The sequence below is a fragment of the Aspergillus fumigatus genome, chromosome 2, assembly GCF_000002655.1.
Source record: "Aspergillus fumigatus Af293 chromosome 2, whole genome shotgun sequence".
Taxonomy (NCBI): Eukaryota; Fungi; Ascomycota; class Eurotiomycetes; order Eurotiales; family Aspergillaceae; genus Aspergillus; species Aspergillus fumigatus.
In genome coordinates, this window is record NC_007195.1 from 2,152,497 (window position 1) to 2,167,473 (window position 14,977).

General features: G+C 49.3%; 8 protein-coding genes across 8 annotated transcripts; 3 read left to right on the top strand and 5 right to left on the bottom strand.

Annotated features, from left to right (window-relative positions):
• Positions 1-621: 621 nt before the first annotated feature.
• On the bottom strand, positions 622-1,526 carry pyrG (orotidine-5'-phosphate decarboxylase pyrG; the record flags this gene model as incomplete). Its single annotated transcript, XM_750077.1, has 2 exons — positions 622-1,301; positions 1,370-1,526. The coding sequence occupies 2 exons, from the start codon at positions 1,524-1,526 to the stop codon at positions 622-624; spliced, it is 837 nt and encodes a 278-aa protein (XP_755170.1).
• Positions 1,527-1,954: 428 nt separating this feature from the next.
• On the bottom strand, positions 1,955-2,545 carry AFUA_2G08370 (MAPEG family protein; the record flags this gene model as incomplete). The annotated part of the gene is made up of 3 exons (XM_750078.2): positions 1,955-2,242; positions 2,313-2,448; positions 2,514-2,545. The coding sequence occupies 3 exons, from the start codon at positions 2,543-2,545 to the stop codon at positions 1,955-1,957; spliced, it is 456 nt and encodes a 151-aa protein (XP_755171.2).
• Positions 2,546-2,934: 389 nt separating this feature from the next.
• AFUA_2G08380 (putative diacylglycerol O-acyltransferase (DgaT)) lies at positions 2,935-4,647 on the bottom strand (the record flags this gene model as incomplete). The annotated part of the gene is made up of 4 exons (XM_750079.1): positions 2,935-3,140; positions 3,198-4,200; positions 4,266-4,306; positions 4,371-4,647. The coding sequence occupies 4 exons, from the start codon at positions 4,645-4,647 to the stop codon at positions 2,935-2,937; spliced, it is 1,527 nt and encodes a 508-aa protein (XP_755172.1).
• A 1,955-nt stretch (positions 4,648-6,602) lies between these two features.
• Positions 6,603-8,267, top strand: pfs2 (WD40 repeat domain-containing protein; the record flags this gene model as incomplete). Its single annotated transcript, XM_750080.1, has 2 exons — positions 6,603-6,807; positions 6,940-8,267. The coding sequence occupies 2 exons, from the start codon at positions 6,603-6,605 to the stop codon at positions 8,265-8,267; spliced, it is 1,533 nt and encodes a 510-aa protein (XP_755173.1).
• A 309-nt stretch (positions 8,268-8,576) lies between these two features.
• Positions 8,577-9,169, bottom strand: AFUA_2G08400 (uncharacterized protein; the record flags this gene model as incomplete). Its single annotated transcript, XM_750081.2, has 2 exons — positions 8,750-9,169; positions 8,577-8,697 (listed from the first exon to the last, which is right to left on the bottom strand). Exons 1-2 carry the CDS (start codon positions 9,040-9,042, stop codon positions 8,577-8,579), a joined length of 414 nt encoding a protein of 137 aa, XP_755174.1. The 5' UTR covers positions 9,043-9,169.
• A 127-nt stretch (positions 9,170-9,296) lies between these two features.
• On the top strand, positions 9,297-11,657 carry pex8 (putative peroxisomal membrane protein Pex17; the record flags this gene model as incomplete). The annotated part of the gene is made up of 4 exons (XM_750082.2): positions 9,297-9,489; positions 9,546-10,543; positions 10,598-11,046; positions 11,100-11,657. The coding sequence occupies exons 1-4, from the start codon at positions 9,416-9,418 to the stop codon at positions 11,655-11,657; spliced, it is 2,079 nt and encodes a 692-aa protein (XP_755175.1). The 5' UTR covers positions 9,297-9,415.
• A 169-nt stretch (positions 11,658-11,826) lies between these two features.
• Positions 11,827-12,748, bottom strand: AFUA_2G08420 (protein-S-isoprenylcysteine carboxyl O-methyltransferase; the record flags this gene model as incomplete). Its single annotated transcript, XM_750083.1, has 2 exons — positions 11,827-11,915; positions 11,974-12,748. 2 exons carry the CDS (start codon positions 12,746-12,748, stop codon positions 11,827-11,829), a joined length of 864 nt encoding a protein of 287 aa, XP_755176.1.
• A 405-nt stretch (positions 12,749-13,153) lies between these two features.
• On the top strand, positions 13,154-14,196 carry AFUA_2G08430 (sugar O-acetyltransferase; the record flags this gene model as incomplete). Its single annotated transcript, XM_750084.2, has 3 exons — positions 13,154-13,323; positions 13,467-13,863; positions 13,934-14,196. 3 exons carry the CDS (start codon positions 13,154-13,156, stop codon positions 14,009-14,011), a joined length of 645 nt encoding a protein of 214 aa, XP_755177.2. The 3' UTR covers positions 14,012-14,196.
• Between the last annotated feature and the right edge of the window lie 781 nt (positions 14,197-14,977).

A 14,977-nucleotide genomic window follows, 5' to 3' on the forward strand; every position in this document is an offset into this window, starting at 1 on the left:
TCTGGTTGGAGTACTTCTCTACCTAGATATCATTCCCTATCAACTCCCCCTCCTTCTCCGCTCTCTAGTGCACGGAGCTTGACCGGCTAGGAAAGCCATAGCGCGCCACCATAACACCGTCAGTCTGGGCGACTGGCAGGAGATGATCCTAAAGTGTCGATCACCAAAAGGGACTTGGTCGGAAGGCGTTAATTCGCGGCATACGGTGTCTAATCCAGGTATCGTCGGGAGGTATTGTCGTCACCAAATATACCCTACCTAGGTTCGGTCGATAACTTATGGCGACTTATTCTGTCTGAGAGGAGGCACTGATGCGTGATGCCAAGCTGTTATCTCTTCTGCACAGGTCGACTTGTCCTGAGGGACCTTCCATATTAAGCTATCAGTCCACTTTGCTTATCGACTACATAGATAAAGCCTTGGCGTTTCTGGCAAAGCTTACCTCACTTGCTAGATGACTGGTAGGAATCTAACAAAGGGAAAACCTTGACGATTGGGGGCGGAAAACATGGCATTACAGGGGCCAATACGGACGAGCTCATCGTTTAATGACAGGCACAATGTATGCAGCCTTCCTCCACAACACTCGTACTGGCACTACACTTTTGCTCCAAGAGGAAATCATGACTTGCCGCATACTCTGGCCATATAAGCTTCCCAGCCTTCTTTCTGGTACCGCTGTGCAGCTTCAACCGGGTCGGGAGCAGCGTAGATGCCTCGACCGGCGATGATAAAGTCGGCACCGCGTCCAATAGCCGATGCAGGAGTCTGGTATTGCTGTCCAAGCTTATCTCCTTTGGAAGAGAGGTTCACACCCGTCGTGAAGACCACGAAATCTTCATCCTCCGAGGCTGAAGACACATCCGACTGCACTTCCGTCAGGGCCCGCGTCGACACGAAACCCATAACGAAGTTCTTGTATTTGCGAGCGTAGTCAACCGATGCCTTGGTATACTCGCCCGTAGCCAGCGATCCTTTGGAGGTCATCTCTGCCAGGACCAACAGTCCTCTCTCAGGACCATAGGGGAAGTCTTGCGCAGATGCGGTCTGGGCCAGAGCCTCGACGATGCCCTCGCCAGGGAGAACGCTGCAGTTGATAATGTGGGCCCATTCGGAGATCCTCAGAGCACCGCCGTGGTATTGCTTCTGGACGGTATTGCCGATGTCGATGAATTTGCGGTCCTCGAAGATCAAAAAGTTGTGCTTTTGAGCCAGCACATTCAGGCCATTGATAGTGTCGACGCTGAAATCGGTGAGGATGTCGATGTGTGTCTTGATGACGGCGATGTAGGGACCGAGACCTGTATCATCAAAAGTTGATTAGTCCATTGCTAGACGGCATATGTATTGGATCCAACAGCTTCCGTACGGTCAGCGAGGTCCAGGAGTTCTCGGGTTGTCGTCACATCAGCAGAGACGGTAACGTTTGTCTTCTTTGCTTCGGCAATCTCAAAAAGTCTCTTTGCCAGAGGATTGGGGTGCTTGCTGGCTCGAGCACCGTAAGTCAATTGCGACTTGGACGACATCGTGGGAATGGAGGGTTATATGCGGGGTATGACGGTGATTGATGAGTTGAAGTAGCCGAGCAATGAGGTATATTATCCAATTGAGGGTGACCCAACCAAATCAATTGCTTGAGAATCAAATCTCAAATATTCTAAAATAGAAGCCGCCGGGGACTAAATTTAAAGTCGTACTCTATCTCGATCTTTTCCGCGTGTAAAAATTGCGTGCCAATCTGGATGGAGACAGGCCACATCGGTGCTGTATTCCTCCGCCTCCGACTGTGGGGTCAACCACAATTAAACTACTCTGTAGTCAGGTACAGCTAGAATGGGGTAGACAGGCAGAACTGTAGAAGATAAAACATTGGTCAATCACTGGTAACTCCACGGAACTTTTAACGTACATATATATATATACACAACATATTTCGTCAGACACAGAATAACTCTCAGTAAGAGATCATGTCTTTGGCAACACCAAACACACTCAGAGCCCACAGAGCGCCTTGAGAAAACCAGAAGAAACCTCCCAGCAATCTGCCCTTGCCTTGTGGCTTACCCGAGTACACATAGCCGTACAAGTAGAGAGATCGGAAAAACAGCCATGAAGCGCCAATTGCTGTTGCCAGGTGAGGGTATTTCAGACCCGCGAAGAGGGTGAAGAGCATTGTTTGAGGCATATTCTCGAGGTAGTTAGCGTGGGCCCGCTGCGCGCAGTTAAATTGCTCGGCTTTGGCCTGTATCATGACTTCAGCATTAATAATCTTCACATAGCGGTGTACCAAACCAAAGACCAGGTATGCACACATTTGACTTGCATTGCTCAACGGTCGCATAGCTGTGCGGATAGGGGACCTTGGCATCCTTCCGAAGGCCAGTCACGATACATCCATGAATGAAGCTAAGCACTGGAATAGCTCCTAGGGCAACGGCGACGACGGAACTGGCATTTTAATGAGCTTCAAATTATCGATTGTTTTTCTGACTTCAACACAGTGGAGGACATACCCGTAATTTTCTGGTACAACGATAGCAACCATTTCGACGGAGAGAATAATAAAATAATCTGCTAACACTTGAACACAAATAGTATTGTAGCTATGTCTGAGTAGCTCAAATTGCAGAGACACTAAAATCTGTCCCAGCCGGTGCTTTTATATTGTTCTGGCCTGATGTCAGCTTCCCGGAAGACGGGGTAACTGTGGTCCTTCGGAGCATCAACTTATCCGAACGGCCGCATCCGTCCTGCAGCTAAGCTGGGAACCCGTCTTATCCGCTTCAACATGCATAGAAGCAATTCGAAGATATCCGAACGCTGCCTCAAGATTGCGGTATCTTCTGACTCAGTATCTCAATTGAGCATCTGGAAGGACCGAGCAACTGGCTAAATTTTACATCTCAGACATATAGTATAGTGGTGGCTCCAAATCTAAACGTGTATCTTGCTGACACTTCCGTACTTCGCCTGCCATGCAAAGAAATACAAGAGCGCACCCAGCGGTTGACCAACGAGGCAAAAGCTTACCCAGAAGATTGAGTTCCCTACAATCTTGCCCAAGGCGTCATTCACCTTTTCAAAGGGAGCTGTCACAGCAATCAATGGCAGCTGGAACATCATCCCCGCAAATGCAACACCTATGTGGCCGTCAGTGATTCCAGATTTATCATTTGCGAAAAGAATTAAGTTCTCACCGATCAAATTGTGGGTAGGAATCCCCACCAACATCTCATGCAGGACTGCAGAGAGGGAAAAGACCATGAAGCTCGCCGCAAAAGGGCTCCAGCCTCTTCCTACCAGCGGCGAGAAAACATGCCTCTTCATGAAGAGGTACACCGGCCTGTTCCATGACCGCCAGTATGCGCCGAGACTCGGGCTGTTCCACCAATCTGTGTAGAACTCACGATCTCCGAACCGCATGACCTCCGCCAAAGCATTCAGCAGCGACTGGAAGAGCGCAAAGAATCCAGCGAGCCAAATGACAAGCGAAATTGTGGAGAGTTTCATGACCCGCTCGAGGATTGACGCAATATCCATCACAGCTATCTTGTCAATGGAATTTCGCAAGACCGGGGCTGCATACTGAGCCGAGAGAAGCCATATGAAGACAGCTAAACCAAAAAACTCAGCAAGCCGTTTGGCAACAAAAGACCATCGAATATGCGACGATCGAGGATAAACGGGTTGATATACAAGTGTCGGTGCTAGCCAAAAATATGTAAGGTTCCCAAGTGTGATATTTCTTGGATATGGGCATGTGGAGTAGATTTCTGGGAGAGCAGACTCTGCAGAGGGGTCGACCATTGCCTGCCGCAGATCGCGATTCGTAAATGCATAGGAGCAATTTTTGAGCCACACAATGATTGCGTGGAGCTCACAAATTGTACCGATTCCAGGATGATTGATGTAGAAATAAACAACGAAGCTGGTCACGGCGAGGCAAAGGGTAGCGTTCACGGTATGGAAGAAGGCTGTATACCTCCAGGTTGAGCGGAAGGCCTGTTGTTCGCGCTCCCTCTCCTCCGTCGATAGATCCTTTTTCTGTCGACCGACAGTTTTCTTGGATTGCTGAGCTGCAACCAATTCAATGATGTACGCAAGGAAGAGATGGCATGGAACAAGGGCAAAGAGAATCGACCCAAGAACTACATCCTGCTTCCGATAGTCATGACATTTGATGCAGATAAGGACGCCATACTGCAAGAAGAAATCTGTTAGAATACCAGAGTACACTGCTTTCGGACTATACCATATATGCTTACTTTCATGAAATTTTCAATTATCAGGCGAAGATTCATCGCCACTAGAACACGTGGAGCTATGTTAGCACCAAACATGTGAAAAGGCGACGCAGGCGGAATAACTACCTAAAACAATCACCATGAGATTCCGGAATCCAAGAAAGCTTGGGACCACACTGGTCTCTCTACTGAGGCTCGAATGCCGCAGCTCTGAATGATAAGCTGCAACATGGCGATATTTGCTCCTCCTCTTCCCTTTGGCTGTCCCGGTAGAGCCGTTGCCAGCTGCTGCGGAGCCATTGCGGGTAGCTCCATTGACGAGCTTCGACGGAGTCGACCTTCCAGAGCTCGTGCTAACGGCACTGGCTGACGAAGTTACTGTTTTGGAAGCACTCATCTTCATGAACTGTTGCACAAAACTCAGCAGTGAGAGTGACGAAACGAAACTCTGCGAGGAAAACGAGCGACAGGATGGAGAGCTCTAGTTGATTCGCAGTTCAATTGCGGAGATACCCCGGAACACTGAAGCGACAGACCAGCAATTGAGTTTCGCTCTGCTCTACCATGACATGAGAGATGAATCTGTATGGTGATACCAAGAAAGGACGTAGGCGAGATAAATATATTTCGAAATCACCATGGTGGGGGTTCTTGGTTACGTATTTTGCAGAAGTGTCTGAGCAAAGGCCTCTCGAGGGCGACCAGGGTGTGAAAGTCAAAGGTACCTCTGACCGGCGAGAACCGTTATTAATCAAGTTACCTTGGGGCCTTCCGTCACGCACGCATGCGCTTGACCCACGCACCCATGCATCACCTTTGCGCCAAACGCATGCCTAGACGCCGTTGACATCGTCTCTGACAGCACAAGGTTCTTGATTGGATTCATTATCGCTCAGTTACTAGCTATACCTGTTTGCTTGCTGCACTAGGGAATACATCCAGGTCCTTCTTTCCTTATCTCTCGCCTTGATTGGAACCTGGCTCCCTGCTGTCTCAATACACATGAAAACAGCATCAGGACATTTGAGTGTATTAACATAATGATAATCTGCATTGACGGGTACCGAATTTGGAGCCTCTCAAGCTGACACAAAAACATCTATCACCTACAGGAAGTCCAATACTCAATCTTTTAGTATGATCTTTACTGCCCACATAAATATGCCATCGAGTTCATTACGGAATCAGTCAGTTGGACTGAATCAACTCCTGGCGTGTCTTGTGCCCATACAGCTGAATTGATTGCGCCGAATTTGTCTGCCAGAAACACTGTAAGTTTGTACGACAACACCCTTGAACGAACCTATATCGGAAGCAAGACCAGATGAGAAGCTGTCTACCTGCACGAAGCAGAAGACAAGGACTACCTTGCTGTAGTAGATAGAAGTGCTGCTGTATAGTCCATTTTCGGGATGAGGAAAGAAACCTCTGTGAAGTCATAAAGCATTTGGGATGGCAAAACATTTAGATGTCTGAGAGAAGCTGGAGCGATAGCGCACGAGAGCAACGGACTCACAACAATACGCTGTACCATATGTGGAGAATTCGTGCTTCATATTGCGGTCTCCGTTCTGGCTTCTTAGAGTCCCGGACGTCGAAGGTTGTAATTAGTGTCTGCGGACCGTCATCTCTGATAAATTTGCATACGATGTATCCTACGTTTTTGAGGTCGCATTCAGACGACTCATCGATAAGTGTCTGATGCTGTTTGATTGCCAAGCATCAATCCTAATTGGAGATCTTCATCTGAACCACGAGTGGGGAGGCTTGCGGATGGAGGTTCGACCGCCCCGGTCATACCTTACTTTTGATTCTCATGTCCTAACGACAAAACACAATAACGTTGATAATTCGACCAGAGCTCGCCATTGCAGGCTGCTTTTACGTTCTCAATCGAAGAAGCTCAGTCTGCGGTACGCATCAAGGCTTGTCAAATCAATTAGGGCCAATATTCAGCTTCTCTGTTATGATCACAGGCCTGTTGTGAGCACTACGTCTGCAGAGGAAGCCGCGCGATGGCATTTTACGATGACCCGTCCGGCGACTCTCAGCCTTATGGGAGGAAAACATACGAGGGTGGGATTGTAGGACCCCGACGTCCGAGTAGGTTCTCTTAAGGAATTCTCGACTTCGTTGCTGCAAGCAACACTAATACTTAATCTAAAGGACTGGTTACTGATTACGGCTCATCGCTCGTACAATGGATGCGCACACGACAGCCACGATACAAAGGAGGCCATCGTATGGAGACAGAAAGACCGAGCGCAAGTTATGTAGTCGATGTGAGTTGATACGTGTTGTCTAAGGGCGTCCGCGCCCAGGTCTACGATTTCAACTAACCCGCCGCTCTTTTCGCAGATGCTTCCGCCGTTGGCGCGAATCCATTCTCCTGCAGATACGATACCCGTACGACACCTACACCAATCGATCGGTAAATCGAAGAAACCTATCACAGTTGTGAGATGGACGCCAGAAGGGAGACGGTTGTTGACCGGAGGACATACTGGCGAATTTATGCTGTGGAATGGAACGGCTTTCAACTTTGAGACAGTCATGGACGTGCGTCTGCTTCCACTCGACTAATCATTGCACTCGAGGTAGTTTTGCTGATCATTTGAGCAGGCACATTATGATCAATTACAAGCAGGAGTAACTTCGATTGCGTGGTCGCATAGCCATGACTGGCTGATTTCAGGTGGACAAAAGGGCGACATCAAATACTGGCGACCTAACTTCAACAATGTGGAGACGATCGATGATGCACATCACGATGCCGTACGAGACCTAGCATGGTCACCGAGCGACACAAAATTTTTGTCCGCGTCTGATGATACGACCCTAAAGATCTTCGACTTCACCGCACGAACTGCCGACACCGTTCTTACAGGTCATAACTGGGACGTCAAATCGTGCGATTGGCACCCGACAAAAGGTCTTCTGGTGTCGGGGTCGAAAGACCACCAGGTCAAGTTTTGGGATCCTCGCACCGCTAGGTGCTTGACGACCCTTCACAGCCATAAGAATACCGTCACGACTACCCGATTCTCGCGAGTAAACAGCAACCTTCTCGCTACGTCATCGCGTGATCAGACTGCGAGAGTATTTGATCTACGTATGATGCGAGATATCTGTATTCTCCGGGGGCATGAGAAGCCTATCTCATCTCTTACATGGCATCCTATTCACAGTTCCCTCATTTCCACAGGGAGCGAGGATGGGTCATTATACCATTATTTACTTGATGAACCCAACCTTCCATCAGGACAAGTTCCTACAATTGCCCCGTACGACAGTCCTGATCCTGCGAATACCCCAGCACAGGTCATCTACCCCGCCCATCGGATCCAATATGCCCACAGTGCCACTATCTGGTCACTCGACTGGCATCCTCTGGGTCATATCTTGGCGTCGGGCTCGAAAGACAATTTCACACGCTTCTGGTCTCGAGCAAGACCAGGTGAGACTAGTTACATGAAAGACAGATTTCATATCGGCGAGGAGGCTGCAGAAGCCCAAGGAACATGGAGTCGTGGGTTTGGAAGGCGACAGATGCGTGAAGAGGAAGAGCAAGAGGCACAAGACGAGGCTGAAAGCTTGGTTGACCAGAAGAATACTACCGCCCAATCTCTTCCCGGCATCCAGATTGCTCCCCCCGGTCTTGGTTCTCTGCAAACAGGATCTGGCTCATTGTTACCAGGCATTGGTGCTCCACAACCTGCACCGCAAGCTGGGATGTCTGCATCCATGCCTCAAATGGACCCTGGCCGCTTGGCAGCGATTCTGTCTCAACAAAACCCCTCTCAGCCACAAAATTTTCCTTCGGCCACAGGCATTCCTGGATTCCCCATGCCCCCTGCTATGTCAGGTACTCCGCCATTGAACATCGACCTTGCGGAGCTACAAAAGCAGCTCCTTTCCCAGGGCATTTCTCCTCAAAATTTCGCCTCTTTGGCTGCATCTCTAGGTTCTGCGGGTCTTCCTGGTCTGCAAAGCAGCACGCCCGATAACACGTATCGAAGATGAGATATCGCATGCTCGAATGTTTGTACTAAGTTCAATGGGGATATGGCGTAAAGGCGAGCGAAATTTCAGCTTTCGGATGCAGCTAGGCGTTTTCTCAAAAGAAAATATCTTTGCAACTGTGATATATCCTGTGGTAGAATATTTTATACCGTTATTATACGAATAGCTGCTTGTCGTTGATACATTGCCTTTTTGCTGGAAACCCAGCTGACGGCAGTTCTGTATCTCCTCATTGAGATTCGGCGTTTGCTCAACTCAGGGTCTAACCAATCTGCCAAAGTTTGGGTTGAAGTCCGTTGAATAGAGCGATTATAGGCCACCTTGCATGGGAAAACTGGACAATATGAGGACCAGGACGTTGATTCCGCCCCATATCATGGGAATCCATGTGGACATTCTGAAATTGCCAGCTTCGTAGACAGCCCCGAGCCTGAAATCCAATTAGCCTGGATCTGCCATCGGAGATTGTTGAGGTCACTTACATGAGACCAATAATACTCCCAGCTAGAAGAGCTTCCAGTGCAGCAATGGCAGAGAACACCAGCGGTACGGCCAGGCAGACCTTCCAATTCCGACCTTGCGTGACCACAGCACAAGCAGCGACGGCAAGGTGGCTAACTGCATAGAATATAAAAGTCCAGTAGAGGGTAAATCGCCAAATGTCTCGTGTATAGTAGAGATAGTAGACCTGCGGAGGATGATGGGTCGGCACAGGATCGTATAGCGCCGGAAAAGGTGGTGTCTGGTAGTTGATCGGGACGCGGCTGTTGGCCATGATACTCAGGGGCGAATACTGGCAAATACCTTCTCTGCCATGTCACCCTTACGGCTTAGGGGAGCGGCGTAGAAACACCTTCACAATCCTTGACCCACGACATGTGCAAAGCAATCAGCTACGTAGCCCCAGCCGATAAGATAGGGAGGAGTACGGAGTAGGAACGGCTGAAGCTGTGGTGTGTGGTTTGCATTGTTTGCACGCAGTCAACCTTACCTCGGTAGCCGATCTGGGGTCTCCGCGGTAAGCGTGATGTCGGCAGCCAGCCCCGTTGCACTTGATCATCTTGGTACATCTTCATTTTCACTCCGCATACAGACCCATTCCTTATGAAACGAGTGGCCATCTGTGCCGCTCGCAGTGTGAGTCTAAGATGGCGACGGAACGCTCTCTGGGTGCTCTCTTGCGGTCACTTCAATCGACATCGGAGCTTCGAGACGCTATCAAGTAAGACCACGTTCACCCGAGTTATGCACAAGATGCTTCACTGACATATGCTTCAGCCTTCTGCCCACTGCAACCAGCCTTTTAACTCTTCTGGGGAATCCCCTCAATATCACCTTGCTTGCCTCGCAATTGCTCTCCGCTCCGGCGATATGGGAACAGCCTGTTGACCTACAAACATGTCGGCGAATAGTCAGTGTCTTCAATACTGCTGCTATTGCGACATTGCAAAACGATGAACCCGCGGAGATTAGATTACCATACGCAAAACCTAGGAAGATTGACCGCGAAGATTGGGTGAAAGCAGTCGTGAGCGGAGCGGATGAGAAATCACCGCGTTGGAGACATTTACTCTTATTGGGTGGTATCCTGATCGGGTTTGAAGGTCAGAATAGACAGGGCCTACCGTGGAGCATACGTACGAAACTCGAATCTGCACTTGTCACGGCGGCGCAACTGGCACTTGAGGAGCTGGATTCCCGAGACGGCATCGATGCGCAGTGTATCACTTTGGTTTTAAATCATACCTTTGAGCTTTTGGCGGATCATGAGAGAAGCAAACTAAGCTATGTCCGCTTGCTTCCTGTTTTGATTCAAACAGCATATTTCTCCCCAGAGGGCCTAGAAGGAGGATATTTTCTCGGAACCATTGATAGGGATATTGTTGAAGCACCGGGGAAGCGTTTTCAGTGGTCATCACAATCTGCCACTTTCCGTCGGGTGACGGCAATCATTTCGAGTCCTTTGATATCAGCTTTGGGTCCCTTGTCGCGACTGATTGCGCATTCAGTTGAGAATGCCCGCGATCCCACTCTGGTTTCTCAATCTGTGGATCAGATTGCCCATTTCGGTCGCACGCTGATGGTCCAATGGCGCCAAAATAAGTTATCTGAGATTGATGCATCAGAAGAACTCGAATATCTGGATTCCGAGTCACTCAAGTCTACGATTCCAAGCCTATGGAAGCTCCTCCGCAATTGCCTATATTCTGTTGTAATTGTTCTCCGCGCCGTCCTGGGAAGGGCACTCAACGATCACTTTCTTGCCGCTGATAGAAGTAAGTGTCCTGCACCGATAAACTCTGCTGTGTTCTGTATACTGACTCGCTAAGCTGCACCTTACCTTTCAATGCAAACTCTCCACATCCTTCGCAACTTTCACTTTGTCTCATCCCGTCTTGGTCAAAACGCATCTTCGCAACACACGTTCGTGACACTTACGGCGGTGGATATCCTTTCACAGTATCCAGACCTGGCCGAGAATTTCCTACAGAGTGTCAAACCAAGTGAGCTTGGTCAAATCCCACAGCACCCCATTGAGCGCTGTCTGGATCTCTACTTCTTGAATACCGCCGAGCTTTTTACCCCTGTTTTGTCTCCAAAATGCAGTGAAGAGCTTCTAATTTCAGCAACACTCCCGTATCTCGCAGCAGGCGGGAATAACCATCTGCTCGAGATTTTCGAGGCCGCCCATAGTGTAGCTCTTGCTGTCTTCGCCATTCCGGGAAATGCAGCCATTGCAGCCCGGCATCTCCCCTTCTACGTCGATAATCTCTTTGCTGTAAGTCCCGTCTTTGGCTTTCAAGTCTTTCGATTTGTGCTCATGTTTCAAAGGTCTTCCCTGACAATCTATCTGCCCGCCAATTCCGCCTTGCCTTCAAGACTGTCATTAAAGTGACTGCCCCTCCGTCACTCGTTGCAAACAGCCAGCCGCTACTTCCCTCTATACTTCTCGAAGTTCTACACCAAAGAGCTCTGAATGCATCCGACAAGTTGCTCCCACAATCCACGCAAGGAACAGCAGATGCTCATCAGGACATGGCCCCACCAGTGTCCGAGCAAGCTGCCTTGATCCTCGCTTTGATAGACAGCCTCTGTTTCCTGCGAGTGGAGGACCTCGAGGAGTGGCTGCCACTGACCGCGAATTCTATTCACGAGATTCGCACACCAGAGATGCGTCAAATGTGCATTGAGCGCTTCTGGGAAGCGTTGAGTAGTGGTGAGATGGATGTCGAGCGCGCCCATTACTGCGTTACCTGGTGGAGTACAAAAGGCGGTCGTGAACTTGTTCTCTTCGGCAATACAGCTGCAGATGCCGAGGCGGGAAGTCATGCAGAGGGCGCCTACATGAGCGGTGCAGTTGGGGGAGTAGCACCGGAAAGCAAACTTTAGACGGGTTCGAGGCGCGCGTCATGGTCCCGTTGGACCCAAGTACAGGCGTTTGGTTGTATATGGTGATACCATCGTGGCACGTTCTATATATGATTGATACACATTTCATCCTACTTTCTCGTCCAAATGTACAAGTAACTTTATGATGTAAACTTTTTAAACATGGGTATTAAAAGATCCCAGGAATGCCAACCCAAGTCTTCTTCTTATACTCGACGTATTCGTCTCCAAAGAAACATACCAAGAATTTTTCCTCCCCTACGTTCCGTTAGCCCAGTTCGCCAGCAATCAGCGACAGACGGAAGAAAACACTCACGCTTGATCCGATTGTAAAAGAAGTTCCACAACACGGCCGCATACCCAATGAAGCAAACCACATTCCCCAGCACCAGCTGTGTCCCCATACCCCACCAGAAGAACCCAAAGTAGCTGGGGTGCCGCAGCACCGCATACACCCCGTGCCGCACAAGGGTATGGCCCTCCTGCCGCTCGACTTGCACCGTATGATTGAAATTCGTCCCCGCCTGCTTCATCGCCAGCGTGCGAATCGTCTGCCCACACACCATCAGCGCGACTCCCAGAACGACCTGCCACTTGATCCCGTTGACGGACGCGGTCAACGAAGTGTATCCATCGCGCGGGCCGAAGGTGTGCGAGAGCAGACACTCGGCGACGGCAGAGCTGTGCGCGGCGTTGTAGGCCCAGCCGTTCGAGGAGAGGAGGTACGCTGAGATAGAGGCGTAACGGGTGTTGTACTGCGCTGTGACCCAGTATTCGAGGAAGTGGAAGAGGGCGAGCGAGGAGACGAAGAAGGGAACGCGCCACAATGGGTGCGGGGAGATGAGGAGGAGGTAGAGCGTGATGCTGGTTGAGATACCGAGCGTTGTGCCTAGAAGGAAAGCGCGTAGCGATATGCCGGCGAGGGACTTTTCGCCGTTGGGATAGTTGGATGGGTCGAGGGGGGGAGGGGATCGGGATCGTGGCGGCGCAGGTCGCGCGGGTCGCCAACCTGGTGAGCTGGTGATGCTGCTGGGGTCGGGCCGGTTGCCGGAGGAGACGCTTTCGTCTTGGGATGAAGTCTGTTTGGTCATTTTGGTTTTCGGTCGGGGTGAGAGTGTGGAAGTGGTAGTGGTGTTAGGCAGCTCTTTTGGTCTGTTGGTGGAAGCTGTGATGGCCTCAAAGAAGCGTCATAGTCTGGATTATTATAGCTTTGACTGGACGTATAGAGCTCAAATATGAAGTAGAAAAGAAATTTCAATGCATCTTTTGCAAACTGAAAAGAACAATAGTGTAGGTTTATCTATGCTGGATCAAGAACAATAACCAGTGCGTCTGTTGTGATTATGGGAGAATAGACCGGTTCTAACTTTCGGATTGTCCCTGATCTATTGTCGTCACTTCCCCACTCGACCACAATATGACGCTTCAATCGCTGAAATCGAGCATTGTCTACCAACAAAGAAGAGACGAGTTGTATAGGTCCATGTCTTTCTAATATGACTTTCACCGGAATTCTGTCCGAGAAAGAGAGGATGCTCCGAGGGGAGCTCTACTATGCCTTCACACCAGAACTGATAGCTCTTCGGACTCGCTGTAAACTTGCCTGTCAGCGATTCAACAATGCCGGTGAAGTATCTCGCCGGCGACATATCGAGCTTTGGAAAGAGTAAGTGATAATCAAAAGGATCCTCAAATGTGTATGACACTGAGCACAATCCTGAACATCGTCTCGTAACCCCAACCATCTACCTTGAGATGTGGGAGCAGCATGTCGCGCATACTCACTGGACCCCAGCTGATAGTCGATAGCATTGTTGATGACAAGACTCCTCTTCCACCTCCAAAAAAGGACCCCGCCGAAGACGATGCTCTTCTATCACGGGAGCCGTGGATCGAGGCACCGATCCGGATCGACTACGGGTTCAACGTGCGGCTAGGAGAAGGGGTGTTCATCAACTTCAACTGTGTCATCATCGATACTTGCCTTGTCACTATTGGGGCACGAACGATGCTAGGTCCAAACGTCAGTCTATATAGCGGAACTCATCCGCTGGACCCCGCTGTGCGCAATGGAACTGAGGGTCCGGAGCTGGGAAAAGAGATCCATATCGGCGAGGATTGCTGGTTGGCCGGCAACGTGATCGTCCTCCCAGGGGTTACAATTGGGAAGGGAGTGACAATCGGGGCGGGGAGCGTAGTGACTAAGGTATGTCCATAGCCATAGCAGCTGTAACATTTTCCTTCTGCTCTGAGACTGATGATGATGATGGCCATAGGATGTTCCTGCTTTCCATCTTGCTGCTGGGAATCCAGCTAAGATAATTCGGAAGATTGAGACATCGATGACCGAGTAACGACACCTCTTCAAACCTCGACGTACCTTTCATAAAGTGCATACCTCTCAGTCTTAATGTATGCTACCTAGCATTCTTGTACAAGTCCAAAGTAGCACAACCACTTCCATGCATGGCCTCAACGAGTATCGCAGAAAATAAACCTCAAGTGCATGGAAATGATCAAGGAATAGATAAACTGAGTAGATTATCAAACTTCTAATAGATGAGAAACTGGGCGCGCTAGAAGTCCATAGTAGAAGACTGGGAAACTTCTTTGGGGACCAGGAGATTTAGGTTTGGGCAAGCATCAGAACGAGGATCCTTCTGTGGTCTGTACCTTTCTACAACGGATTCAACTATTTGAGGATGGATCCTCAAGCGCCAGTAACTATGTCTGAGACATCATCAGAACTTATTCTTAACTGGCAGAATTGCAAGTATCCGAGCATGCCAAATTTTGCTCAACCGGGCAGCCTCAGGCACCTCGCCATTCCAGTTGGTTGGCGGGTTGATTAGCGAAGAATGCTAAGGTAATGCAAAGCATGATAGTCGCATTCTAAATAAATTAAGCTAGACTTGATGCTATACATGCACGTTACAAGGTCCATAATGAGAATCAGTAAGGGGTATATACGACCTTAATGATAATGATCCTTCGACATTGACTCCTGAAGACTATTCCCAGTACCTTTGCGGCGACCAAGATCTTTTGTACCATACAAAGCTGTGATTGCGATGCAATTCACAGCTAAAATTCACAGGTGCTAATTGCAGTGATACATATTCAGAAGAGCATCTTCAGAAGGGCAGCAAACAAGGTACCTTATCCACCTGCCTCGCAGTGGATTGCATAATAGCCGTCCGTAAACCGCACGAAGTACTTGATTTAGTGTTGTCCTTCCAATGTACCTTACAGTGAAGTCTTAACAGGTACACCTAGGTATTATTTGCATGCTATACTGCATAAAGGATCTTTGTTCTTAA